The 23274-nt window shown below is 31.8% G+C and overlaps 3 protein-coding genes across 3 annotated transcripts; 1 reads left to right on the forward strand and 2 right to left on the reverse strand.

The window, feature by feature from the left end:
* The first annotated feature begins 1903 nt into the window (after positions 1-1903).
* LOC109127376 (putative defensin-like protein 126) lies at positions 1904-2423 on the forward strand. The gene is made up of 2 exons (XM_019232003.2): positions 1904-2024; positions 2125-2423. Exons 1-2 carry the CDS (start codon positions 1979-1981, stop codon positions 2325-2327), a joined length of 249 nt encoding a protein of 82 aa, XP_019087548.1. The 5' UTR covers positions 1904-1978; the 3' UTR covers positions 2328-2423.
* Positions 2424-3889: 1466 nt separating this feature from the next.
* Positions 3890-12648, reverse strand: LOC104728500 (uncharacterized). Its single transcript, XM_087472747.1, has 9 exons — positions 12450-12648; positions 11287-11452; positions 10215-10603; positions 8896-9115; positions 8291-8819; positions 7009-7972; positions 6506-6895; positions 4431-4601; positions 3890-4188 (listed from the first exon to the last, which is right to left on the reverse strand). Exons 1-9 carry the CDS (start codon positions 12646-12648, stop codon positions 3890-3892), a joined length of 3327 nt encoding a protein of 1108 aa, XP_087328873.1.
* Positions 12649-20616: 7968 nt separating this feature from the next.
* LOC147934704 (uncharacterized) lies at positions 20617-21286 on the reverse strand. The gene is made up of 4 exons (XM_087472748.1): positions 21212-21286; positions 20892-21101; positions 20745-20822; positions 20617-20682 (listed from the first exon to the last, which is right to left on the reverse strand). Exons 1-4 carry the CDS (start codon positions 21284-21286, stop codon positions 20617-20619), a joined length of 429 nt encoding a protein of 142 aa, XP_087328874.1.
* Between the last annotated feature and the right edge of the window lie 1988 nt (positions 21287-23274).

Consider the following 23274-nt stretch of genomic DNA (forward strand, 5'->3'; position numbering starts at 1 on the left):
TCTCCTGGTTTTCAAATGACTGATACTACCAAAGTTTTATGTTTACGGAAATCATTGTATGGTTTAAAGCAAGCTCCCATGTGTTGGTTTGCCAAACTTACTTCAGCTCTCAAGAACTATGGTTTCACAGATGATAAATTTGACTCCTCTTTGTTTATTTTTGAGCGCGAAGGTGTGCGTCTTCATGTGCTTGTTTATGTGGACGATTTGATTATCACCGGCTCCTCAGTTTCTGTAATTCATGAGTTTAAGCGCTACTTGAGCTCCTGTTTTTACATGAAGGAATTGGGTGTGTTACGGTATTTTTTGGGTATTGAGCTTGAAGTCTGGCTGGGATTTATCTCTGTCAACGCAAATACGCTCTTGACATAATCTCGGAAACTGGTTTTCTTGGAGTTCGGCCTGTTTCTTTTCCTCTTGAACAGAATCATCACCTTGCCTTAGCTGATGGTAAGACTATTCCTGACGCCATACAATATCGTCGTCTCGTCGGTCGTCTTATTTATCACGGTACCACAAGACCTGAACTCTTGTATGCTATTCATATACTTTCACAGTTTATGAAAGAACCAAAACCAGATCACTGGGAGGCTGCTCTTCGTGTTGTTCGATATCTCAATTACAGCCTGGGACAGGGTATTCTTCTTCACTCTACCATGGATGTGGTTCTGAATGCTTGGTGTGATTCCAGTTTTAGCTCATGTCCTCTTACAAGTCGTTCACTTACTGGTTGGTTTATTCAATTGGGTGGTTCCTTTGTCTTGGAAAACTCAAAAGCAAGATGTTGTTTCTCGTTCCTCGGTAGAGGCAGAGTATTGGGCCATGACCGACACCGTTAGTGAGCTTTTGTGGATACGCCAGTTACTTCATACGCTTGGTATTCAGTGTCCTACTTCGATTACTGAGTATTCGGATAGTCTATCCGCTATTTGTCTTGCCGCCAATCCAGTATACCATGCTCGCACAAAACATGTAGGTCGTGATTGTCATTTTATTAGGGAAGGTATTATCCGCGGTGTTATTGCCTCCAAACATGTTACCACAAAGTCTCAACTTGCTGACATTTTAACAAAGGTTTTAGGAGAAAAAGAGTTCGAGAATTTTCTTTTCAAGCTGGGTATTTGTAACCTCCACACTCTAGCTTGAGGGGAAGGGCATTGGGCTATAAGGCCCCTTAGCTTATTCACTAGTATATTGTCTGTTTGTATAGATCAATTAGGTCTAAGTTGTATATTGTATATAAGGCTCTCAGCTAGCCACCGTAATCAATAAGAAACCTATTTTACTGCCTCTTGTGTTTCTTGACAGTTCATAACAATACAAAAAATATCAAAATCATTAAACCAACATATAGAGCATAAAAATATATAAATGAGAACCACATAAAATTTTGATAAAGAGAACATAAAATAAAGTAATTCTCTTTACTTGTTTCTAATTCACCAACTAATTTAACTTATGTTGACTAAAAATAATATAATTATCTTTACTTGTTTGTACTTTGTAATTCACTAACTAATTTTTTAAACTTGTCTTGACTAATGTAATGTCTTTGGTACTTGTTGTCTGGCTTTTTCAACCGTTCTTATTAGTTTTATACAAGTTGACAGACAAAATCATACTTCTTTTATAAGCTACAAAATTCATCAAATTCATCAAAAAAATTTAAAAACAGATTCTAATTATTTTCTTTGACTAGAATAATTATCTTCTTTGACTAGAACTTTTTTTGGCCGAAATAGTAGGTTTATAAACAAATACTCTATATATGGTTTTAATAAAAAGAATCATACATAAAGGGAAAATATCAATTTGATAATATATGCATATATCTGAAGAATATATATATATATGTGTTTTTATATATATATATATATATATGTGTGTGTGTGTATATGTATGTGAAAGTTCATCATACACTAACACTACCACTACTCTTATTGTTTTTGTATTTTGAAAAATCCAATTACAATAAAAAATGATCAAATTCACCTTTCGTGTTGTCTACATTATCCTTATTCTAGGTTTTTTTTTTGCTTTACCATCTCTAAAACTATGAAAAAATCTTGTCGTTTTACTACCATGAAATTGATAACGTTGTGTGTTTAAATATTATTTTTACAGGATTGATGGTGAATGAGATTCAAGGAAAACAAGGAATATGTCATAAGATTTTAGCAGACACTGATTGTGGTCTTGGCTCTTGTACCGCTCTGTGCTTACAACTAAGGAAAGGAACTGGCAAGTGTGTTGCAACAAATGATGGAAGCTTGATATGCCTCTGCAATTTTCATTGCATTATTCCTGATTTTTTCACTTTATTTTGAAATCTATAGATCATCACTAATTATAATAGAGAAAGTCATATCCGATTGACAAAAACAAAAAAAAGTGAAAGTCATCTCCATTCCGATTTTACGAAATTATGAAATGTGATCCGAACTTAACCCAAACAACCTATAGGTAAATAACCGGAAACTGAAATGTTAAGTCAACAAAAAAATAAAAAAATAAAAAAAAATACTTCTCAAGATATCTTGCGATCATCCGCCAATTTTTTTTATGGGTTCTATGTCAACTTCCGGTGTATGAGCCCACGTGTATCTGACGAATGGTTTGTTACGTTCGGGAGGCTTTAGATACTTGTTTATCAACCTTACAAATTATCACATGATATTTTGCAATATTTTATTTTCACTTACACAATTTCAAAATACACTTATTTTTTTGGTCAAAGGTTCTAAAAAAACGAGTCGGATTATTTCAGTTTGATACTAATTCGACCTAGAGATCTGATAAAAAATAATTTGTTTTTTTGTTTTCGAATTGTGCTAGAGAACATATTACAAAAAAAAAAAATAGCCATTATAAAGTTTCGAAATGCAATGACATATCTGTTATTATAAATAAGAATATAAAAAAATTATAACATAAGATTTGTCTGTACATGACATGCACAATTACCTAATTGTAAATCTCTCATAAAATATTGTGTGTCTACTTCTAAAAATAATAATATACTCCCTCTGTTTCATAAAGAATTTCATTTTAGAGAATTTTTTTGTTTCACAAAGAGTGTCATTATATATTTCCAATGTGTTTTTATGCTAAATTTTTAAATTAACTCTTAAACCCAAAGTTCTTTTCATTGATTTTAAAATATCAACCACTTATTAAATATGGGTAAACATGTAAAATTCAACATTTTCTTAATTTGTGAAATATCTACTGATCTCATATTCACTAGCATCATAACAAAGTCATATAACAAGCAACCTAACATCCGTTCTAGACAATATTATTCATTTTTAGCAACCTAACAAAAGCATTGAACAAGTAACTAAGCCGCTAGAACACCCTTTTTTTCATCGCTTTGATTTCACGACCACACTTTTCCTTTACCTGCACCGCAAATAACAATTGAGATGCATGAGTATTATAACAAATGCTCAGTGAGGCAATCATACCGTCAGGGTACAAATGTCACTAAGACCACTATCAAGACACAAGCATCACCAAGACAACCCCCATGATACAAAACGTCACGAAGGCTGCCATCGAGGCAAACATCCTGAATAATCACCACACTTCTAAAAATAGCAAAGTTCTAACTCCAATTAAACATTTCACTTTTAAAAACTTTTTATTTATGGAAATTTTCTGTTTATAGAAACCCCGAACTATTTCCTTTTTCCATAAAAACATAAATCAAATAAATAAATACATATCTTATTAATCAGAAAATGTCATAATCGTTACAACATCAACGAAAATACATAATGAAAAATAAGATACAATGACACCAAGACAACTAAACGAAAACTGAAAATCAAGGATAGACAAGCTCAAGCCTTGACTTGCTTCTCAAACCACTTTTTCAATCTTGCCTTCATCCTCGCCTCTCCCTCCCAAGTCTCCTCCTGCACGCACCCATAACCTCAGACAACTTCAGCCTATATGCAACCGGTCCTATCCGCTCAACCACTCTGAACGGACCCATGTAACTCGGACTTAACTTAGTCTTTGTCAATGACCTATTCGGACCCTGCAACATGGCTATCTTGAGGTACACTCTATCTTCCACCAGGAACTCAATGTCCTTCCTTCTGTGATCAGCATAACTCTTCTGCCGATCCTGAGTCTCCTTCATGTTCAGCTTGATCACCCGAATATCCTCCTCTCCCCCACCTGAGTCCAGCACAATGGTGTGCGACATGGCCTCCCATACAATGCCTCATAAAGTCATACCAATACTCGCCTGATAGCTGTTGTTGTAACCAAACTCTACCAGGTTCAGGTGATCAGCCCAGTGACCACCCCGGTCCAGCACACACATCCTCAACAAATCCTCCAGAGTCTGGATCGTCCTCTCTGACTACCCATCTATCTGAGGATTGTAAGCTGTACTTATATTCACCTTAGTGTCCTACCTGTTTGAAACAACTTCCAGGACGTTGAAGTGAACTTGGAATTTCTATCTGACACTATGCTCACAGCCACACCATGCAACCTCACTATCTCCCCCACATATTTTTTAGCCAAAACTGTCACTCCATTAGTCTTCTTAATAGCCAGAAAATGTGCAGACTTATTCAAACGATCTACAATCACCCAAATAGCATCTATAGTCCGTGAAACATGCAAACTAACCATGAAGTCCATCGCGATTATATCCCACTTCTACTATGGAATAGGTAAACTCTGCAGCAGTCACCCGGCACCTGATGCTCCGCCTTCACTAACGTATAAGTATCGCACTTCATGACCACTAGTAAAATTTACTCATATAGCCACAACTTTCCCAAGACATATTTGTGGCTAAAAAAACAAGCCACAAATTAATCAGGAAATAGCTACGAATCGTTGGAAACCATAAACCGTAGCTTTTTATGACAACTTCGTTACTAAAAGCTACGAGAAAACCATGAAAACTATCGGGGCTAGTTAGCTACAAATTTGCCACAAAAAAATTTGTGGTTTATAGCTACGAGATGCCACGGTAATAAGTCGTGACAAATTAGCTACGAACTAACCACACTATCTCCGTGGCTATTTAGCCACGAAGCCTCACCGTTATAAATCTGTGACTATGTTTGCTAGTGAAATTTGGGGAAAGTAGGAAAATTTGGGCCTAAAAAATTTGGAATTGTGGAGAAAAAAACCTAATCTATTTTTTTGGCTAAATATATTTTAATTCCACAGATTCTTCGAAATATTCCTTCAAAAGTATTTTTAAAATTCTTCCATTAGGAAAAAAAAACAAATCAGCACAGGCCATATAGAATACAGTTTAATTTTTCTTTGTTAGTCATATTAAATAGATGTTGCTTCCTTTTAGGCTTAACTTGTTCACTTTTACTGTTTGTGAAAAAAAAATATATATATATATGGGCTATATGTTTTCAGTTTTCTGTTCGGGCCAAACTTATTTTGTTATCCTTTTGAACCACTAACTTTGATTGCCTGTTGAACGTTTGGCCCAACTTTCCCGAAATCAGATATATAAGCCCAGATTAGGCCGAAGATCAATTTTTTTGTGTCACTAGAATAATATTTTTTTTATTGTATTTCCTTATCTAATATCACTTCCTTTCTTAACCTAACCAGAATTTAATCCGGTACACCGCGAGATATTTTTAATTTTAAAACTAGGTAGTAATCCGTGCTACAGCACGGACCAAAATGTTTATTATTACTTGAAATTAATAATATTGTATCAGTTATTTTCAGATTATTTCACCATTTCCGATGTATTAAAAATTCAAATGTACTTATTTTAGACATTTGATTTCAGTGAGCACGATATTGACTCTAACACATACTACATTCCATTCTTATATCATTATCTTTGGTACTGTAACCTAATGTATTAGTTGTAGCCTTATGCTTTTGTTTCTATAAATGTGTATATATTATTATAATTTCTTCAATCTAAAAATATTGTCCAGTTAGTTTTTAAAATATTTATAACGAATATAATGACTGTACTAAGTTATTCAACTTGTCTAATATTATATATAATATATACATGGTTAAATAATTGGAAATAATATAGTAGTATAATTTGAAATATAATAAATATGTGAAATAAATTAAATAAACGAAACTCAATATGTCAATATGAGATAAAACGAATTTGGTGGAGTACATAAATAATAAGATTTTAGAAATTTATTTGATGGGTGAAAAAGTAAACAAAAACCTGCAAAAAATAAAAAAAATCTATGATCAAATAATTTAAACGACGAACAAAGCTATAAATTTTGAAAGAATGGAAACAGAGTAAAAACAGAATCTTACGAAGCTATGCACGAATCAGGATCAAATGTTTTGGAAAACCTCTTTGAAGACGACATTCCTTGTTTTTTTTGAGGTTTTCCTTTTGGGTCAGTAATGAGAATTTTCAATCCTGATTTACTGCTTACACGGGACATAGCTATATATAGCTGGTCATGAGAGAAAACAGGTCTAGGCAAGTATAAACCAACATTTGAGAGAGACTGACCTTGACTTTTGTTGATAGTCATTGCAAAAGCAACGTTTATCAGAAATTTTCTACGTCTCATTTTGAAAGGCAAACGGGAATCTAATGGTATTAATACCATCCTTGGTAAAAGAACAATTTTACCAACCCTCGTACCCGTGATGATTCTTGCTTGTATAACATGATCAGCCATTTGTGTAATCTGTAGTCTTGTTCCATTCATTAGACCTCCATGAGGATCAATATTGCGTAACAACATTACTGGACAACCAATTTTCAAACGAAGAGAATGGTTTGGTACTCCTGAAATCCTAATTGAGTTTAGGAAATCCGGGCTATATGCAGGATTGTCTTTATTTCTTTTATCTGCAGGATCAATACTATCTGAACTTAAGTAAACTCTTTCTTCACCTGTTAAACAATCAATGATTAAAACAAAACTATGAATCATTTTTTTAAAAAAATCCAGAAACGTCATATAGTATATAGTATATAGAGAATATTAGCAGAAAATTGTTACTAACTTTCTAATATGGATATCATATGGTCATTTATAGTGTTGACATCATCTATCGTAGGACACAAAATAGCTCTGCTTTGAAAATAGCTGGCATCCTTGGCAGTATATAACGAATTACCATATACTGCATTAATGATTGATTCAATTGGAGAGTTTACTTCTGTGATAAGCAATTCTTCTGGGATGTCAATATCAACAACTCCATCATTTGGCTCATTAAGTCTTCCTTCTCCAACATCAAGAATCCATTTCGAGAACTCTTCAATCTCCCTGGCTTCATTTGGAGTTATGTTTTGCAGCAACCTCATATTTCTTGTTAGCCTTAAAACTTTACAATGATTCCAAAGGTAAGATGAGTTGAGCGATGAGTTAACTATTTGCTCTCGACCAGCACCAACAATAACATGAAGTATCTGACGGAAATCACCACCAAAAATAATGACCTTACCCTCAAAAGGTTTATCTTCTGGATCACGCATTATATCTTTCAAACTTCTATCCAAAGTCTCAAAGCAGTATTTACTCATCATCGGAGCTTCGTCCCAAATTATCAACTTCGCTTCTTGGACTAATTCACCTAGATCAGAAGACCTTGACATTCTGCTTATTGACGTTTCATGAACTTCAAGAGGAATGCCAAACCTTGAATGAACTGTTCTGCCACCTTCTAACAAAAGAGAGGCTATACCGCTAGATGCATTATTCAACACTATTTCTCCTTTGATCCTTACAGCTGCAGATAAAACTTTCCAAAGGAATGTTTTACCAGTTCCACCAAAACCATATAAGAAAAATACTCCACCTTTATCTTTGAAAACAGAGTCTATGATCTCATCATATATCTTCTTCTGCTCTTCTGTAAGCATATTTAACCACTCCAGATGCTTCTTTTTTAAATCAGTTTGATTAATGAATTTCTGTTCATCAGCAATTAACTGGTTTAAAACAGGAATATTCTCATTTTGTAGCTGGGGCAGAGATTTAAAAAACTCAAGTGAAGAACCATTTCTTTTCAACTGTTTGTTTATCTCTTGTAGACAAAATATTTTCTTCATCAATCAATGTAAGCTCTGTAAAATAAGATTTGTTAACTTATATACTACATCTAACATCAAAAAAAAAAAAATATCTTAATAAGATAGTAAATGTAATGAACCTGGTCGCTTTAATTCTTCTCTTTTCCGCCTTAATATATTCTCAGATAACATCTCCCAAGTTTCTACCCATACAATATGAAGAGTACTTAAAACAGCTGAGAGAAGCATCCTGACAAACATTTTACAAACGAACTTTGTAGAACACATGAAATGTGCTTCTTTGATACCTTCAATATATTCTTTGTCATCATCTAACAACCCAAGAGCGTAACATGCTTTACGATACGTTTTGTGTACGACACCATTCACAGTTTTAATGTGATCAAAACTGGTAGGACCTCTGATGGAATTGAGAAGTATCCTCAAATGATATGCATCATCTATGGTCAGAGGCACGTAGTTAATTCTCCCTATAGCAAATGTTCTTGTTTTTCTCCTGAAAAAATATTTCTCCTTCCCATCCCAAATAAACTTGCTTGGTATTTCTTCGTATAATAACTTTCTAGCTTCTTCATCACGCTTATTAAGTTCAAATAAAGCAAAAAACTGAGATTCATCAAGAGAGTCACGATCCATGACATTCTGTGCAGACGCACCTTCTCGGTAATAAATAGGTTGTTTGCCTTCCTCATGGAAAGTGAGTGGCACAACAGCGGTTTGCCTATAATGTATTGGATAAGCTAAAATCCTCCACATAGCTTCACATGCAGATACATATCTGAAAAGGGTTAAAAAGCTGATTTAGAATGAATAATATAAACAAAAATTGAAAATTTAAACAACAATTTAATTACCTGCCATCAAAGTACTCTTGTATTTCGTCTTTCGATGATAAAGTATTTTCATTTTGGAGATTCTTGTGACCTTCTTGTATTTTGTCTTTCGATGATGGAGTATTTTCATTTTGGAGATTCTTGTGACCTTCTTCAGTAACTTTTTTTTTATTAGGTTCAACAATGACACCAACTCGATCATTACCTTTGTGAATATACTTAAATAAGTACTTCACTGAACCTGTTTGGTTGCACCACTCCACATTAATAAGAGCATGATATTTAAGCGACAAAGTCCGATTGTAAGGGACAACATATCGGTTATCACATTTGAAACTATTCTTCTCGATAAAACGCCCATCCTTTCTTCTTCTATAAACCGGGTAACCTTCCTTGTCAATGTTGGTGGTTTTAACATTCTGTTTGAACAGCTATATTCTTCCATGCAAGGAGATGATGGGTTAGCACTACTACATGGACCATGAATCATACATTCTGATATTATATTGTAGAGTTCTGGATCTTTTTCCTTGTCTAAAATTTCAGCACAAATCAACTTGTCAATTTCGTCTGCAGTAGGGAACTTGCATTTGGGATCCATCCATATGATAATATGAGCATGCGGAAGACCTCTCTTTTGAAACTCTACTGTGTACATAGCTGCACAATAATATAAATATTTTAAATATATATATGTAATGTTATAAAAGAAAGAGAAATTTTTTTATAAAAAAATGAAGAAGGTAAATAATTTAAACCTGAAACTGTTTTCCCAAAAATATGTTTTCTTGTGATGTCATCCATTAGATTTTCAAGCTTGAGCTTGAATATTTTGCAAATGGTGTCTGGCCTATCTTCAGCCTTTAGCTTCCTCTCATTGACAAATCTTACAATTTCAAGCCATTTAGGATTGCATGTGAATGTAATAAAGAGGTCTGGAAACCCAAACTTCTTACATGTAGCCATTGCATCAAGGTAGCTCTGCCTCATATACCTTGGTCCCCCAATAAAAGAAGCGAGTAGTATGAAAGAGTCTCCTTGATTGCTTAGGTTGTCGTCTCCAGCTTCTGCTGATTTCCTCAAATCTTCCTTGTATGTCCTTCAAAGTTACTTTTTTTTTTTTTTCAAATACCTGAGCCTATTTGTTTCGATCATCGTATAAGCATCTACAATAAACTGCTGTAGTAATCGCTTTGATCTTAGAAGGGGGTGCTTCTCATTTTTCCTTTCTTGAAGCCTATACGCAAACCACTGTCTCATACTTACATCCTTCTGAATCTTTTTCTTTGATTATTTAGTCTTTGATTTCCTGCCTCTTGTTATCTTTGTCTTCTAAATACCAAGTCTATAGCCATCTTCTCTTCTGGGAAAAAGCAAAGGATACTGTAGGGCTAGATATGCGACATGACATTCATGAATTCTTAGTAATTTTCCGCTTCTTTTTTGAAGGACAATATCTCGTTTATCCATATTCGCATCAATATCTCTGGGAATCAGTGCTGCAAATTCAGAGGCCGTAGGGATGTTGTATTCCCTACCATCAGACTTGCGACTTGAGATAATCCTCATATGGAAGTTTGTTTCTTCTTTCTCCATATCAAACCTATTTCTAGCCATTCTAAAAGCTTGTACATGAGGATTAACGTCGTCAAGCAATTTAATGATGCTTTCCACAAGGTCTGGCCTGAATTTTTTCGTCCCATCCTTATTACATACACGGTCTTCTTTGCTGATTTTTTTAAAAATAAGACAATAGTAAATATCCTAATACAAATTATATACATATTATCCAATTTTAAAAAACTAAAATGTTTTTGTTACCTCATAACATTCACTCTGTTTTAGACTTCATTTTGAGTGTCAACAATATAAAGTTGTTGAAACTTTGCATAATCACCAGGCTTTGGTTTTAAAGATCCCATCACATGATAGTTTTCCCCTTGCAAAGCAAACATTGATGGACCACGTCCTTTTTTAACAGATCGGTCTACCCTCCCACCCAAAGATGTAAATGAGAAAAGCATGTTGTAAGGTTTAGTGTTCTCTTTAAAGTGTCGTGACAAATCATCTTCATTTGTTAGTAGATTCCATAACATCTCTGGCGACTCTTTTAGCATAGGTAGAACAATTTGTCCATGCATACAACATCCATTATACACTGAGTTATTAGTGCTTCTTCTTCTGTCAGTCCTCTCTCCATACCAAAATATTGCACCACATTGAGTACAACTTTAATCAGGATCACCGTCATCTTTATATCCTGCCCATAAGTAATGTTTCCTCATTGACAAATCTTTTTGTTTATAAATCCATTTTAAAATATAAGTTAAAATAATACCTGCCTAGAAATTAACTGTATTCTTTGTACTTAAAGTTGCCATTCCGAATACTTTTTAAAAACTTGCCTCAAACAGGGTGAGCATCTCGTAACGTTGTTTAGCTGCATTTAAAGATGACACTCGTGGTGTAAATTGATCACCAACATTTTCATCATCAGAAGCATATTCAGATGATGATGAATTGTCTTCTCCTTGACTACTACAGTAAAACACTTGATCATCATATTCTTCTTCAAACTCTACAAAATAATAGCCGTATATTTTTCATTAATAAATGCATACTAAATATCATAGTTATTTTCTAAAAAAATAAAATTATACTGCTGTCTGAGTCCAGCTGCTCATATTGTTACTCTTCTTCTTCATCTAAATTTGTCATTTTTGAGACTTCACAAACTTTTCTTCTAAAAATATTGTTTTTGGATGCTTGAGTGGACAATCTCTCTGTGTATTATTGGAAAATTAAATTAAATAATATAGCCAACGTAGTAAAGATATATAAGATAAGTTGGTAAACATTTAAAACCATAGAGATATAAGGTAAGGTGTTAAACATAACACTACCTCTAGTTATAGTGCTATTTGTACTGAACTCATCCTGAGTTGAGTGTTTGATATTTTTTTCTGGTATATTGGTAAAATTTGTAGGTGTAGGATTGAATATTGTATTCTTTCCACGATTACTCGAGTAATTTGGCTGCACTTGGTCTATAAGTTATAAAGTTAATATAAAATTATTGTTAAAATTAAGATAATAAAAAAGTTAGAGATATATGTTAGATTAATATACCTGATAGAGTCGATGTTGCTCCTTTTCTTTTGTTGAACTTATACGTAGCTCTTTCATTATATGAGTGACTAAATGTGGGTTTAAAGGTTTGGTTTTCTGGACTTTTTTCGAGAGTGGCCTTATTTCCTGATATAAAGAAGTTATAAAATTACTTCTTGTAAATTAATAACATGACTAATAATATCACTAGACTAGTAAGATGACTAATAATAAACATTTTCTTGTAAACTTATTTACCGTAATTACCATTACAAATTTGGGATCGGTTTACCTTGTACAATATTCCTTGGTTTTCAAAGGTAGAAGATGGTGTACTATAATCAACACCTAATTGACAAAATTAAAAAAACGAAATTATTAGTTTCTGCAAATTAATAGAATTATATTTAGTATAATTGAAAAAGTAGTTAACAAAATAAAGTGAAGAATACCAGAAATTGTGTTACTTGTATTTGGAGAGGAAAGTTGTTGAGAAGATGGCCGATTAGAAATATCATTTAGAACTCTACCAAAAACAGAATTAATATTGACTGAAGATTGTGGCGTATTTGAAACAATAACTGGACTTTGGACTTGATTCCCCGTATAGAGTTTACGGAGTTTGCCTTGAACACGATTTTCGTCGGCATCTTTTCTCTTCTTCATCGTCAACGACAAAACAAAAGATAAAAACACCTAGTTCATGGTTTTAATAAGTAGCTTTCTATGCGCTATCTGTTATAAAGATAATATAATCTGAAGAATTTATTTTTGGAAGGAATTTATTTGGATACATCCTCAAGTAATACAAAAACGTTTTAATTTAGAAATAAATTGTGTAATAGTAAATATTCTCAAATATACTTGAGAAAATTTAGCGTAATCTTTTCTTATTATTAATATATAAAGTTTTCAACAGTGATAAGTAGAACTTATGAAATTTACATGTTAACATTAGACCTAAGCCTTTAACCATAAACAAAATTAAACATCGATAAAATTGTAATTGAAATAGAGATAATTTATGAAAACAAAAATAGTAATTTATGATACAGTACATTATTCTCCGCAATTAAAGGTTCAGAATTACGACAACTTATTATTGAACATACTAATAAAAAGGAAATATAAGATTACGAAATAAAATTAAAGGTAGCATATTTGGCCGGTACAACTACTAAGTTGAATCACTCCCTTCTTCTTCTGTCCCCTCATAATCCTCATCATCTGATGTCTCATAAAAACAAACTCTGAAAAAAGGAAAAACAATGTATAAATTAAATCACATATGAGATTGATATTAAAATTATTCAATCAACATACTATGAACTTACAGTGCGGGATCTCTAGTAAATTCTTCGACTTCGTCACCAAGAAAAATATATGAACATCTCAATTGAGACATTAGACAATGAGCACTTAAACAATGGAAAGTAAGGTTAGATATTATATTTTAACATTTGTTGTCTGTTTTTTTATAATAAACTTTGAATAAGAGGATAATACCTTCAAACAAAGAGCTTCTCCAAAACATTAGCATACACATTATTGGTTCACTTTCATAGGTAGGGTTCGCAACTATTCTTTCCCATTTATAAACAAATTCCAAACAGGTTTCACCTACTGCAATACAATCAATCTTCTTGCCACTTAATAGGACAAAAATGAGGAAATAAATACATATATTTATGATCCAATGAAGTTTTTTTAAATTGCAAAATAAAAGACTAATTGTAAGTAATTTTTAAAATAAGTAAAATTACTTACTCGATGTCAATAACAGTAAAAGGAAGAACATTTTTCTGACCATTGTATCCACTTTCATAATCAAGAAAACTAATAAAACGACGTACTCCTACTCCTACCACCTTTCCACAAAAATCTACAAAAAAAAAGAAAAGGAAAAAGATAAATCAGAACCATATGGTTAACATTAAAAAATAAATTCTACAATTTTTAAAAATTGTAAAGCATTATAGGGTTTATTAATTTACCAACACAACAGTTTCTCTCATCCGGGGTAGCATTTTAAAATTTTGTTGCATATGTTAAATGGAAAAAATTGTCTGAAGACCTGGGAGGTATTGGGCTGATCCGTGTTTTGCGTGTAATCAATATTTCGAATGGATTATTGGAGTTCCTTGAAGCTTTCTGGATTTCCCTAACTATGAACCTATAAAGAAGAAACCACTGTCCTTGTTCCAATTTGTCGATGAAATGATCGAAGTAAACTCGAGCTGGGATTTTAGCATCGATTCTTTTACCCTACATCAAAAATGAAAAAACAAATGATATAAATAAATTTCATTAGCATCTTAACATGCAGAACAAAAAATTATAAATTAAAATTACTTTCTCATCCACCAAAATCAAACATTTACAGATGGGTTGTCTCAATATTATATGGGGTGTCCACAACCGGAGTATTTTCACTCCAATACTCAATCTCTCTTTTGTCTGATTCAATTCCTCTATGTATGCAACCATGTTTATAATTTTTTTATACTATATTGAATAGAAGAAGGAAGATGAAAGATGAGTGGTAAGGGTGTATAAGCTTTGGATAAAAAACTGATAGATGTTTTTAAAAACCGGAAAAATACTTGTTTGATGGGAGTAGTATCTAAAAGTTCTGACTTTTTTTATTGGAATGGTAAAAATTTAGAGAATCAATTCTTCCTTCTTTGGAAGTGTGTCAAAAATATTTTATTGGACTTGTAGACCTCCATGCACTAGTTTAAATTTAAATATTTAATTAATTTTCCAAAGTTTTTATATTATGTATATGTATTACCAACTCCATAAGTAATGGTCAATTGTTACTATATGTATTATATTTTTTTGTATAAAATTAAATACAAAGAATAGAAACAAAACATAAAAATGCAAAAAAATTGTAAACGATTCATATAAATTTTGAACATGACATAGATAGAAACAGAAATATTTTGTTAAAAAAAGGAAAATGACAATGAGACAGATGCTACTCATTTGATAGACATCTGCCAAACTGCATCTACTTGAAGTCAACGACTTCATAATTTTCTCCACTTAGTGTTATAGTTCTTATAAGTAGTAATCATCACTTCTCATGTGGATCACTTCATCACTATAAACTATAGCAAGTTAGTAAAAATATATGTTGTATATACAATTATTAATCTACATAGGTCTTTTGCCATAGTCGATGATATATGTTATTTTATAAATATAACATAAATTTGTATGTACTAATTGTAATATTACAATAAATTTATAAAAAGAAAATAATAGTTACAGATAAGGACAAATCAGAAACAGAAAAGATCTGAATGGATAGTGTTTGATACCTAATTGAATATTATGTATAAACATATATAGTTGATATTTATGGCTTAAAACAATAACTATTTTGAAGACATAAACAAATACTAATTTAAACAATTATACCATAGTTAAATAAGTAATTATGGATATTAGAACTATTACGCCATAAAAATATCCTTAATTTAAGTAATAAACAACATAGTACCACTCCACAGAATAAGCGAGATTGTTTCACAACGACAAAAGTTCATTCAAGTTCTAGAATTTAAAAAGATAGATGCATAAACGGAAACATAGAAAATGATATGATAGAATGATCCCCTTATAGCACATCTTCATCAGATGTCCTCTTCATGTGCCATGACATATGTTAAATAATGGCGGGCAGCAAATTCAGAGCTGTAGATAAAATTCAATGTAAGATATTTGTATTAAGTGAAAAATATAATTAAAAAAATATAAATTTTACTTGGCTTTGTGATTTTCCAAACCCTCAATATTTCGTTGAATCGATAGTCTTGAGGAGCCATTACAATTGACAATGCATGGTGCACCTACAAAACAAAATGATATATTAAATTATCTATAAATCAATCTTATTACAAAGTGTAAGGAAAAAGACATACTTTCACTAACACCAAGTTTCTAGAATCGTAAAACACAAAACACTGGATCAGTTTTATATGTAAGATGTCATCCTTTTAGTCCCCAATGATGCATGAAATATGAAGCATAATCTCTCTTAGCACAACACTTGAGAGTTTGATTCCTATGTTTATAGTAAATCAATGTAATTTATTATTTAGATTTAAGTATATCCTAAGCTATTAACAATTGAGACTAAGACAAAAATTTAAGAAATTTATTACCTGCCATTCAAGAGAGTGAAGACTACTTCATCATAGTCGTCGGCTATCCCATTTTCGGCACTGGCACTTCCAAAGATTCTTCTTTGCTTCACATCAATTATACATCCAAAGACATCTAAAACGCAATAAACTTTTAAATCAATATCATCCCTACTACATCGTTTTCAACAAATTGGTAAGTTAATAGACTAACCAAAAGATGAGCCATCAATCAATCTTCCGTTTTTAATGTCTTCAAAGTCTTTGAAACAAAAGAAATGACTGGGACTCAAATCGGCGAGAATGAACATTTCCGTATCCTCCGAAGTTTTGATCTGGTAACGATGTGTTGTGTTTCGATCCTTGAGTGTTGGTTTGATGACCTTAAAATTGGATATCGAATACCATTCTCCGTCGTTGATATACTTTGGAATTTCTTTCATTAGTGGTGTGTGGATAATAGTTGCTTCAATGGTGTTACCCTTGCATGTACAAAAAAAATTGTATCAGATATTTTATTAAATCAGTACATGCATGAGTAATTGGCTATACACTGGGTATAAAAAATACACCGACTCTTTGTTATTTTTTACCTTTTGATCGACCAAAAGCATCACCCTTTTCGTGAAGAAATCCCGGGTAAACCAAGTGCTCAAGACCTTTGCGTGTATCCTCCAATCTGTCCTTCCCGGATGCAAAGCAGAAATTGGTGTCATTGGCATGGGAATCTCTGCTCCTTAATATTTTGTTCTAAGAGTTTTTCAGAAAGGTTTTTTTGGTGATGGGAAAATGAAAGGTGTTATTAGTAAATTTATAAAGATATGAAGAGACCTTTCACTTCATTTTATCAAAAGTTGTGACTGATAGATTTTAACGTGTTTAAGTTGTTTTCATAAATTATAATATATTATTTTTGGTAAGCAAATTTTAAAAGATTTATTTTGTGAAGATCTGATTATGATCAGAATCAAATCATATATCTCTGTTTATCAGAGAAGAAAAATATAAAATTTTCATTGTTAATTTTATGTATTTAATAGTGTGCAGATATATTTGGATATGGTTTATCTTTTAAAAGATTTATTTGTGAAGATCTGATTATGATCAGAATCAAATCATATATCTCTGTTTATCAGAGAAGGGAAAATATAAAATTTTCATCGTTAATTTTATGTATTTAATAGTGTGCAGATATATTTGGATATGGTATATTTTGATAACCATTTTGGTAGTTGTAAAAAGTAAACATTTTTTTTCCCATAAAAGATATTGGTATATTCTCTTGCATAAAGACGCCTTACAAAATAAGTAATTGTTGCTTTACCTTAAATTTGTTTGAAGTAAGGTACTTTCAGGTTCTCAAAATAGGCAAAATTTTCTCAGTTATATCATGATATGTGAATTTTGATATGTATTTTTTCTTTACAACATTAAAGGGATTAGTAATCGATTTGGTAATCTAACATCTGTTTTCCAATTTATTTTATAATTATAGAAATCATGATAAAGAAATAAAAATGTTTAAAATTGAAAACATAGATAAGCAACAAACTGAAAGGAATATTCTATAAAATCTTCAAACATATTAAGAAATCATTCTTCAAGTAATCCTCTAGCCAAACACGCTTCCTTGTAAGAGTCATAGACCACACCATCAAACGTCCTCAAATCTTCATCACATCTTGGTTCTTTCAGAAAACGGAAAAGAAGTTGCAAATGAACAAGACCATCAAACTTACTTGGAATATAAGATTTCCTAGTATTCGATACTGCCCTCATTCTTCTGATCCAACATTTTTCTTCCGGATTCCAAGTAAAGAATTGAGGTATATCCTCAAACGTGAGTTCTCTTGCTTCAGCTGAGTAGTGGTTTAGATCAAACCAAGCTAGAAGCAATGGATCTTGGATATCTTTCATTTTTTGGATAAGAAAGCTATATGCCCGTGATGCTTTTGTTCCTTGTTTCTGTTTGGGTTTATATAAGTTAGGCATCTAGGGTTTGTGTGATAATAAATAATAATAAACCACACTTAATCTTTTTGGTAGAAATAATATTCTTATTATTTTGAAATCTCGAAGTATAAGTAAATCTTAACAACCAAATAAGCAAAGTAGTTGTTTCCTATACAAATTACCTAGTGAATATCAATGTTTTTTTTTGTTATTTTTTTAAATCATAAAACTTTAATAGTAGTCTTTAATTATGTAAATTGTATTAAAATAAGTAAATCAAATATACGAAAAAGGTTCCTGAAAATTGAGTCATTGAGATTCACCTAATTTGTTCGTATTTGGGTAAAAGAGTAATTGTCGAAAATTGTTTGATTTTTTTGCAAATGATAAACTTGCATGATTTTAATAAAGAAACCATAGTATTAATAGTATTAAACATAAACAAAAACAACAAAAAACATACCAACATAAGGCAATTACAAAAGAAACAAAAGAAACAAAGTGTTGACACTTAAGATTTGAAAATCAAAAACTATCTCTCTTATTGTGTGATTTCGTTAGTTGTCCTTCTTAAAAGTCATAGTTGTCATCATCAAGATCTCTGTTGAAAGATATTCTGGAAAAAAAGAAATACAATTGTTAGTAATAAGTATATTATAAAATAAACTTAAAGATACTCATATTTAGAGGATACATGTTTCTAAAATCATAGACTTCTGCATAAGGTGGTTCAATTATAATAGTAGACATTCCAGGAACACTCTCAAGTTCGATTTTCTCACCTACAATTTGAATATTTCATGAAGGAACAAATTATTGGAAAATTAAATTGACATCATGGACTCAAGAAATATAGCATTTGCAAAATACTTAGGCTTCCAGAAACGCAGTACACCTATAATAGGAATTGTGTAGCTTCGAACCTAGTTGCGTCTAAAATAGTCAGCATGTTCATTGTAAGCTATACAATGAATCTCTTTGTCGCTAGAAAATAATAGATTTGAGTAAATATCAAATTTTAAACAGTATCTATATACATGATTTTCTTAAAAAAGTTGTGAATTTGGAGAATTACTTTTCATTAATAAGATAAAAACGTATCACCCTGTCCATCCCATTAAATTGCATAGATGATTCTTCGTCGAGATACCTAATAGGCTGCACGCGGACTATTCGACCCATAATTTCTGCAAGTGAAAAGTTTAGTTGGTCAAAAATCATCTGGCAGAATACCAATCCATTATACGAATCATTAATAATATCTATTAATAACTAAGCATTCGTTTCTATCGGCATGATAACCATCAAAAAATGTATCCCATGAAACATAGTCGATGAAATGATTGGTGGACCTTGCTTCAGTATCTTCAACTCTGGTTTCTTCCTTGAATAGTATGCGAAGACTAACATAGAGTAACCTGATAAGCCTTGTGGTGTTGACCACTTGAAAAGTTGTTATGATTTTCCAAGAATCTTCTTCTATATAATCCGTGAAATAATGGATCAAGTGATTTGGAATGGTTGCGAAAATTTTATCACCCTGTTTGATGTAAATATATAAAAGGGAAAACAAAATTTTAGAACAGAGTGAAATTTTCAATGAAGTTTAAAATTACAGAAATTTAATAAACACAAAATACTTTGACTTACAAAGATATCGCAAACAATCATTTCAATACAGTGATCTTCTTCATCTGTTTTCTGCCATTTCCGAAGAACCTTGACACAAATACGACCATAAGAATCCCATGTATACATGTTACATAGTCGATGAAAGCCGAGATTCATAATATCAGATAACGAAGGAAGAGTAATTTTCTATTTGGAAGGAAGTTAAATGAGTGTGCGCAAGGTGAACATCAAGTATTGGACAGGGAAAATTATATATAGAGTTAAAGAGGCATATTGGGTTATTGAGATTCACCTAATTTGTTCGTATTTGAGTAAAAGAGAAATTGAAAGGGTTTTGTTTGTTTTTTTATAGAAAACAAAATAAAATTGAAATATATTACAGCTGTAAACATGCACAGTAACGGTTCTAATGTCATAACAGTAGAAATTAAAGGGCAACTATAAAGCCAAACTATGTTATTCCATATGAAATCAATGATACGGAAGAACCGAGCAAATGTGTCACATGCAGATCCATTTGGTGTGCATGTGATCATGGCTTGCATGAATGTTAAAAAAAAAAAAGAAGATTCACTTGTCATTTAGGATTCAAAGTTTATTAGTAGCTATAAATTAAAGAGAGATGTATACATTGAATAATTTTGAACAATTATACCCAAGTTAAAAACTTTATTCATAAGGAACTACATTATTATAATAGTCATATTTAACAGTATTTTATGTATAATCTGTATAGAATATAGAGATGGTAAATCAACTTTCCGAAAAGAATATAACTACGAAATCATAGTTATAATTTTATTTAACAATGAAATCATAAAAAAATAAAAACCATAAACCATAAGCAATGTCAAAATTCAAAATTCGCAAAGTAGATAGCAAAAATCAAAGGGAATTAATTCAACAAATTGTTTAGTTCCTTAGGAACACCAACAGCATTAACATCTTCCAAATCAACCAACTTAGAACAATGTTTTTTGGATGTAGATGATTGGTCATCTGCTTCGATCGCGTTTGATGAACCTCTTTTTGATGATGGTGTGGAAGCGTTGAAGCATCAACATCAGATGGCTCACAGCCATCACTAAGCATTAAAGAACCCTACAAACATAAATGTTCCAATTATATATCTTCGACAATCAAATTATATATAGATATAACTATTGATACCTGACGACCAGATAACATTGAAGAAGGATCTACATATGTGTCTGAAGGGACAATATCAAGATCACAATTATTCCCGTTAGAGCACAAAGCTGCTACAGTGTAAGTGGTGGAGTTCCCCCTAATATTTTTCGACTCGATAGAAAGGAGAAACTCGAATGTCTGTCCTTCTAAAGCTTTAACTTCGGGAGGGATATATTCAAGATCCTCTAGCTATTATAAATATAAGTAAAGTGATTGTTTATGACTGAATGATTTAAACAATTTTAAGGTTCGAATAAAACATTATAAACAAATATACGTATATAAACATGTATAATTACCAAATCGTATCTATTGTTAAGGAGTTTTGAAGATTGCATTCCAACCATATCGGCAGCGAAGCTGTCAAACACCATACATTTCGATTCTCCAGTTTCGTCTTTGATTTTTAGATAAATCTAGATACTTTAAATTATTTATGTTCACATTTCGTAACTTTTTTGTTAGTATTGGATAGAAGTATAATAATGAACTTCTATATACACATTAATGGAAATTTGTATAAGAAACTTACTTGGGAGAGACATTTTTTGTATACTCTTTGCAATAATCACAAAAAAACTTTGGTGAGGGTTTTTGCTTTTCATCTTCCAACTTAATGATTTGCTCCACGATAATCTTTTTGTTGCATTTCTTACACGCAATGTAGACCCAAGCATAGTCTCTATCGACTTCCAATATTGTACAGACAATGCGACACATCCCTACCTATGAAGATTTATTTTTATTTTAAAATTTTAAATTAATAATAATGCAATGGATTAAAGATTGTTAAGCGATAGTATACCTCAAAGGCATGAAGGACTTCTTGGATAGTTTTCACTGGGTATTCTTCTATTTATTCCTTTTTAGGTTTTCCCCAAAACACTTTCTTTTGCAATGAATCCATAATCGTCAATTGCAAGCCATCATTGGAAAGCCTAAGATTCAAGTTGCACGGGTTATTGAATTTTGACAATAAACCATACTATATATAAATGTAAATGATAAAAGAAACTAACAGATTTCTTAGTTCTTCAACTTCAGGAATTACTGGATTGATTATAACTTGTGACCAGTCCCACTGATTTTGAACACTCCAGACATATGTAAAAATGGTTGTTTGAATAAAATATATAATAATTATTTGGTAGAATGTAAATATGTTGGAGGGATGGAAAATACGTGCCGTTGTAAAAATTGACTTTAGCAAACCTGATTAAGCAGAAAACAATACCATCGGTAGACTCGTGGCAAGCTTTACTTATTATTTGAGAGCAAGTACCCCAAAGAGTACACAAAACACGTGTATCCCTATGTAAAAAGGTAATATACAAAAATGATTAGATGTTGTTTTGCAATATTTGTCAAATCCGTGAAAAATTGGAAAAAAATATTTTAGATAAGCACTAAAAAACTTACTCAGAATTTCTCATGTGGAAGTCGATTTTGGTAGTTGGTTTGTTAGTTGAAGTTATTTCTTTAATTTCACCACAGTCGACAACTTGACCAAAGAAATCTGAGATAAATCATTTTGGTTAGTTTAATGTAATATGATAAATGTACCGAATAAAAAACTTTCGTTTTGCTTCCCGGCAAGCACGACATCATAAGATGCTAATGAAAGAAACATATCATCAGATATGTTATCCGAAGGGTTAACACTTGTTCTGGATGTGAACACAATCTTCCATTTCAATTCAGATAGCTTGACAGCACCATAAGTAGGAGATAAATTAAAAGTTGAAATTAGAATTCAACTTCCTTCTTTGAGCTTCCCTTCAAAGGGCCTGATCACATCCCTTTTCACTGTGGCAGCTATCTTATCACCTTACAAAATATTTTAATATAAATTAAAAATCAGTTAAAAATAATTATATATGAGAACGATAAGAATAAAATGAATGATTACTAACCTCAGAATCTACTAAAAACATTTCAATGGTTTCTCCGATTTTAATGTTGTAATGCCTCTACAAATGCAAAATTTTGACTTGTATAAGCCAGTTGACTCTATAGGGCTTGAGTGACTTTAGAGGGAAAATAGGGAGAGGTGAGACTAACATTTTAGTTTGGTAAGATAAGGTTGTGTATGGAAATGTATTTCTTTGAAGAATGAGTATGTTCATATATAATGTTTACGATAGTGTATCGAATATTCACACCGATAATTAAGGTGGTATTGATTTAATGATCCGACAATGTCAACAGGAATAAAGATCTTTATACTAAAAGAGTTTAAGGTATATTCGGTCTTTTGAGGGAATATCGGTTACCATATATTGTTAAAATTTAAAGTAACATTATGGATATATGGTAACTATCATAGTCGGTTTAGATATTTATGGAATTGATTTAATGGTAG

Source organism: Camelina sativa, chromosome 11, assembly GCF_030686135.1.
Source record: "Camelina sativa cultivar CO46 ecotype springtype chromosome 11, ASM3068613v1".
Lineage (NCBI taxonomy): Eukaryota > Viridiplantae > Streptophyta > Magnoliopsida > Brassicales > Brassicaceae > Camelina > Camelina sativa.

Excerpts from the sequence above, each read along its gene's own strand:
- LOC109127376 (XM_019232003.2), top strand. The coding sequence starts at position 1,979 with ATGATCAAATTCACCTTTCGTGTTGTCTACATTATCCTTATTCTAG. Across the intron at positions 2,025-2,124 it reads CTACATTATCCTTATTCTAG|GATTGATGGTGAATGAGATT; the intron begins GTTTTTTTTTTG and ends TTATTTTTACAG.
- LOC104728500 (XM_087472747.1), bottom strand. The coding sequence starts at position 12,648 with ATGAAGAAGAGAAAAGATGCCGACGAAAATCGTGTTCAAGGCAAACTC. Across the intron at positions 9,116-10,214 it reads AGAAGATGGCTATAGACTTG|GTTCAGTGAAGTACTTATTT; the intron begins GTATTTAGAAGA and ends GCAACCAAACAG. Across the intron at positions 7,973-8,290 it reads TCATGTGTTCTACAAAGTTC|CTACAAAATGAGAATATTCC; the intron begins GTTTGTAAAATG and ends TCTCTGCCCCAG.
- LOC147934704 (XM_087472748.1), bottom strand. The coding sequence starts at position 21,286 with ATGGTGTTTGACAGCTTCGCTGCCGATATGGTTGGAATGCAATCTTCA. Across the intron at positions 21,102-21,211 it reads TTAACAATAGATACGATTTG|CTAGAGGATCTTGAATATAT; the intron begins GTAATTATACAT and ends TATTTATAATAG. Across the intron at positions 20,823-20,891 it reads CAATGTTATCTGGTCGTCAG|GGTTCTTTAATGCTTAGTGA; the intron begins GTATCAATAGTT and ends TTATGTTTGTAG.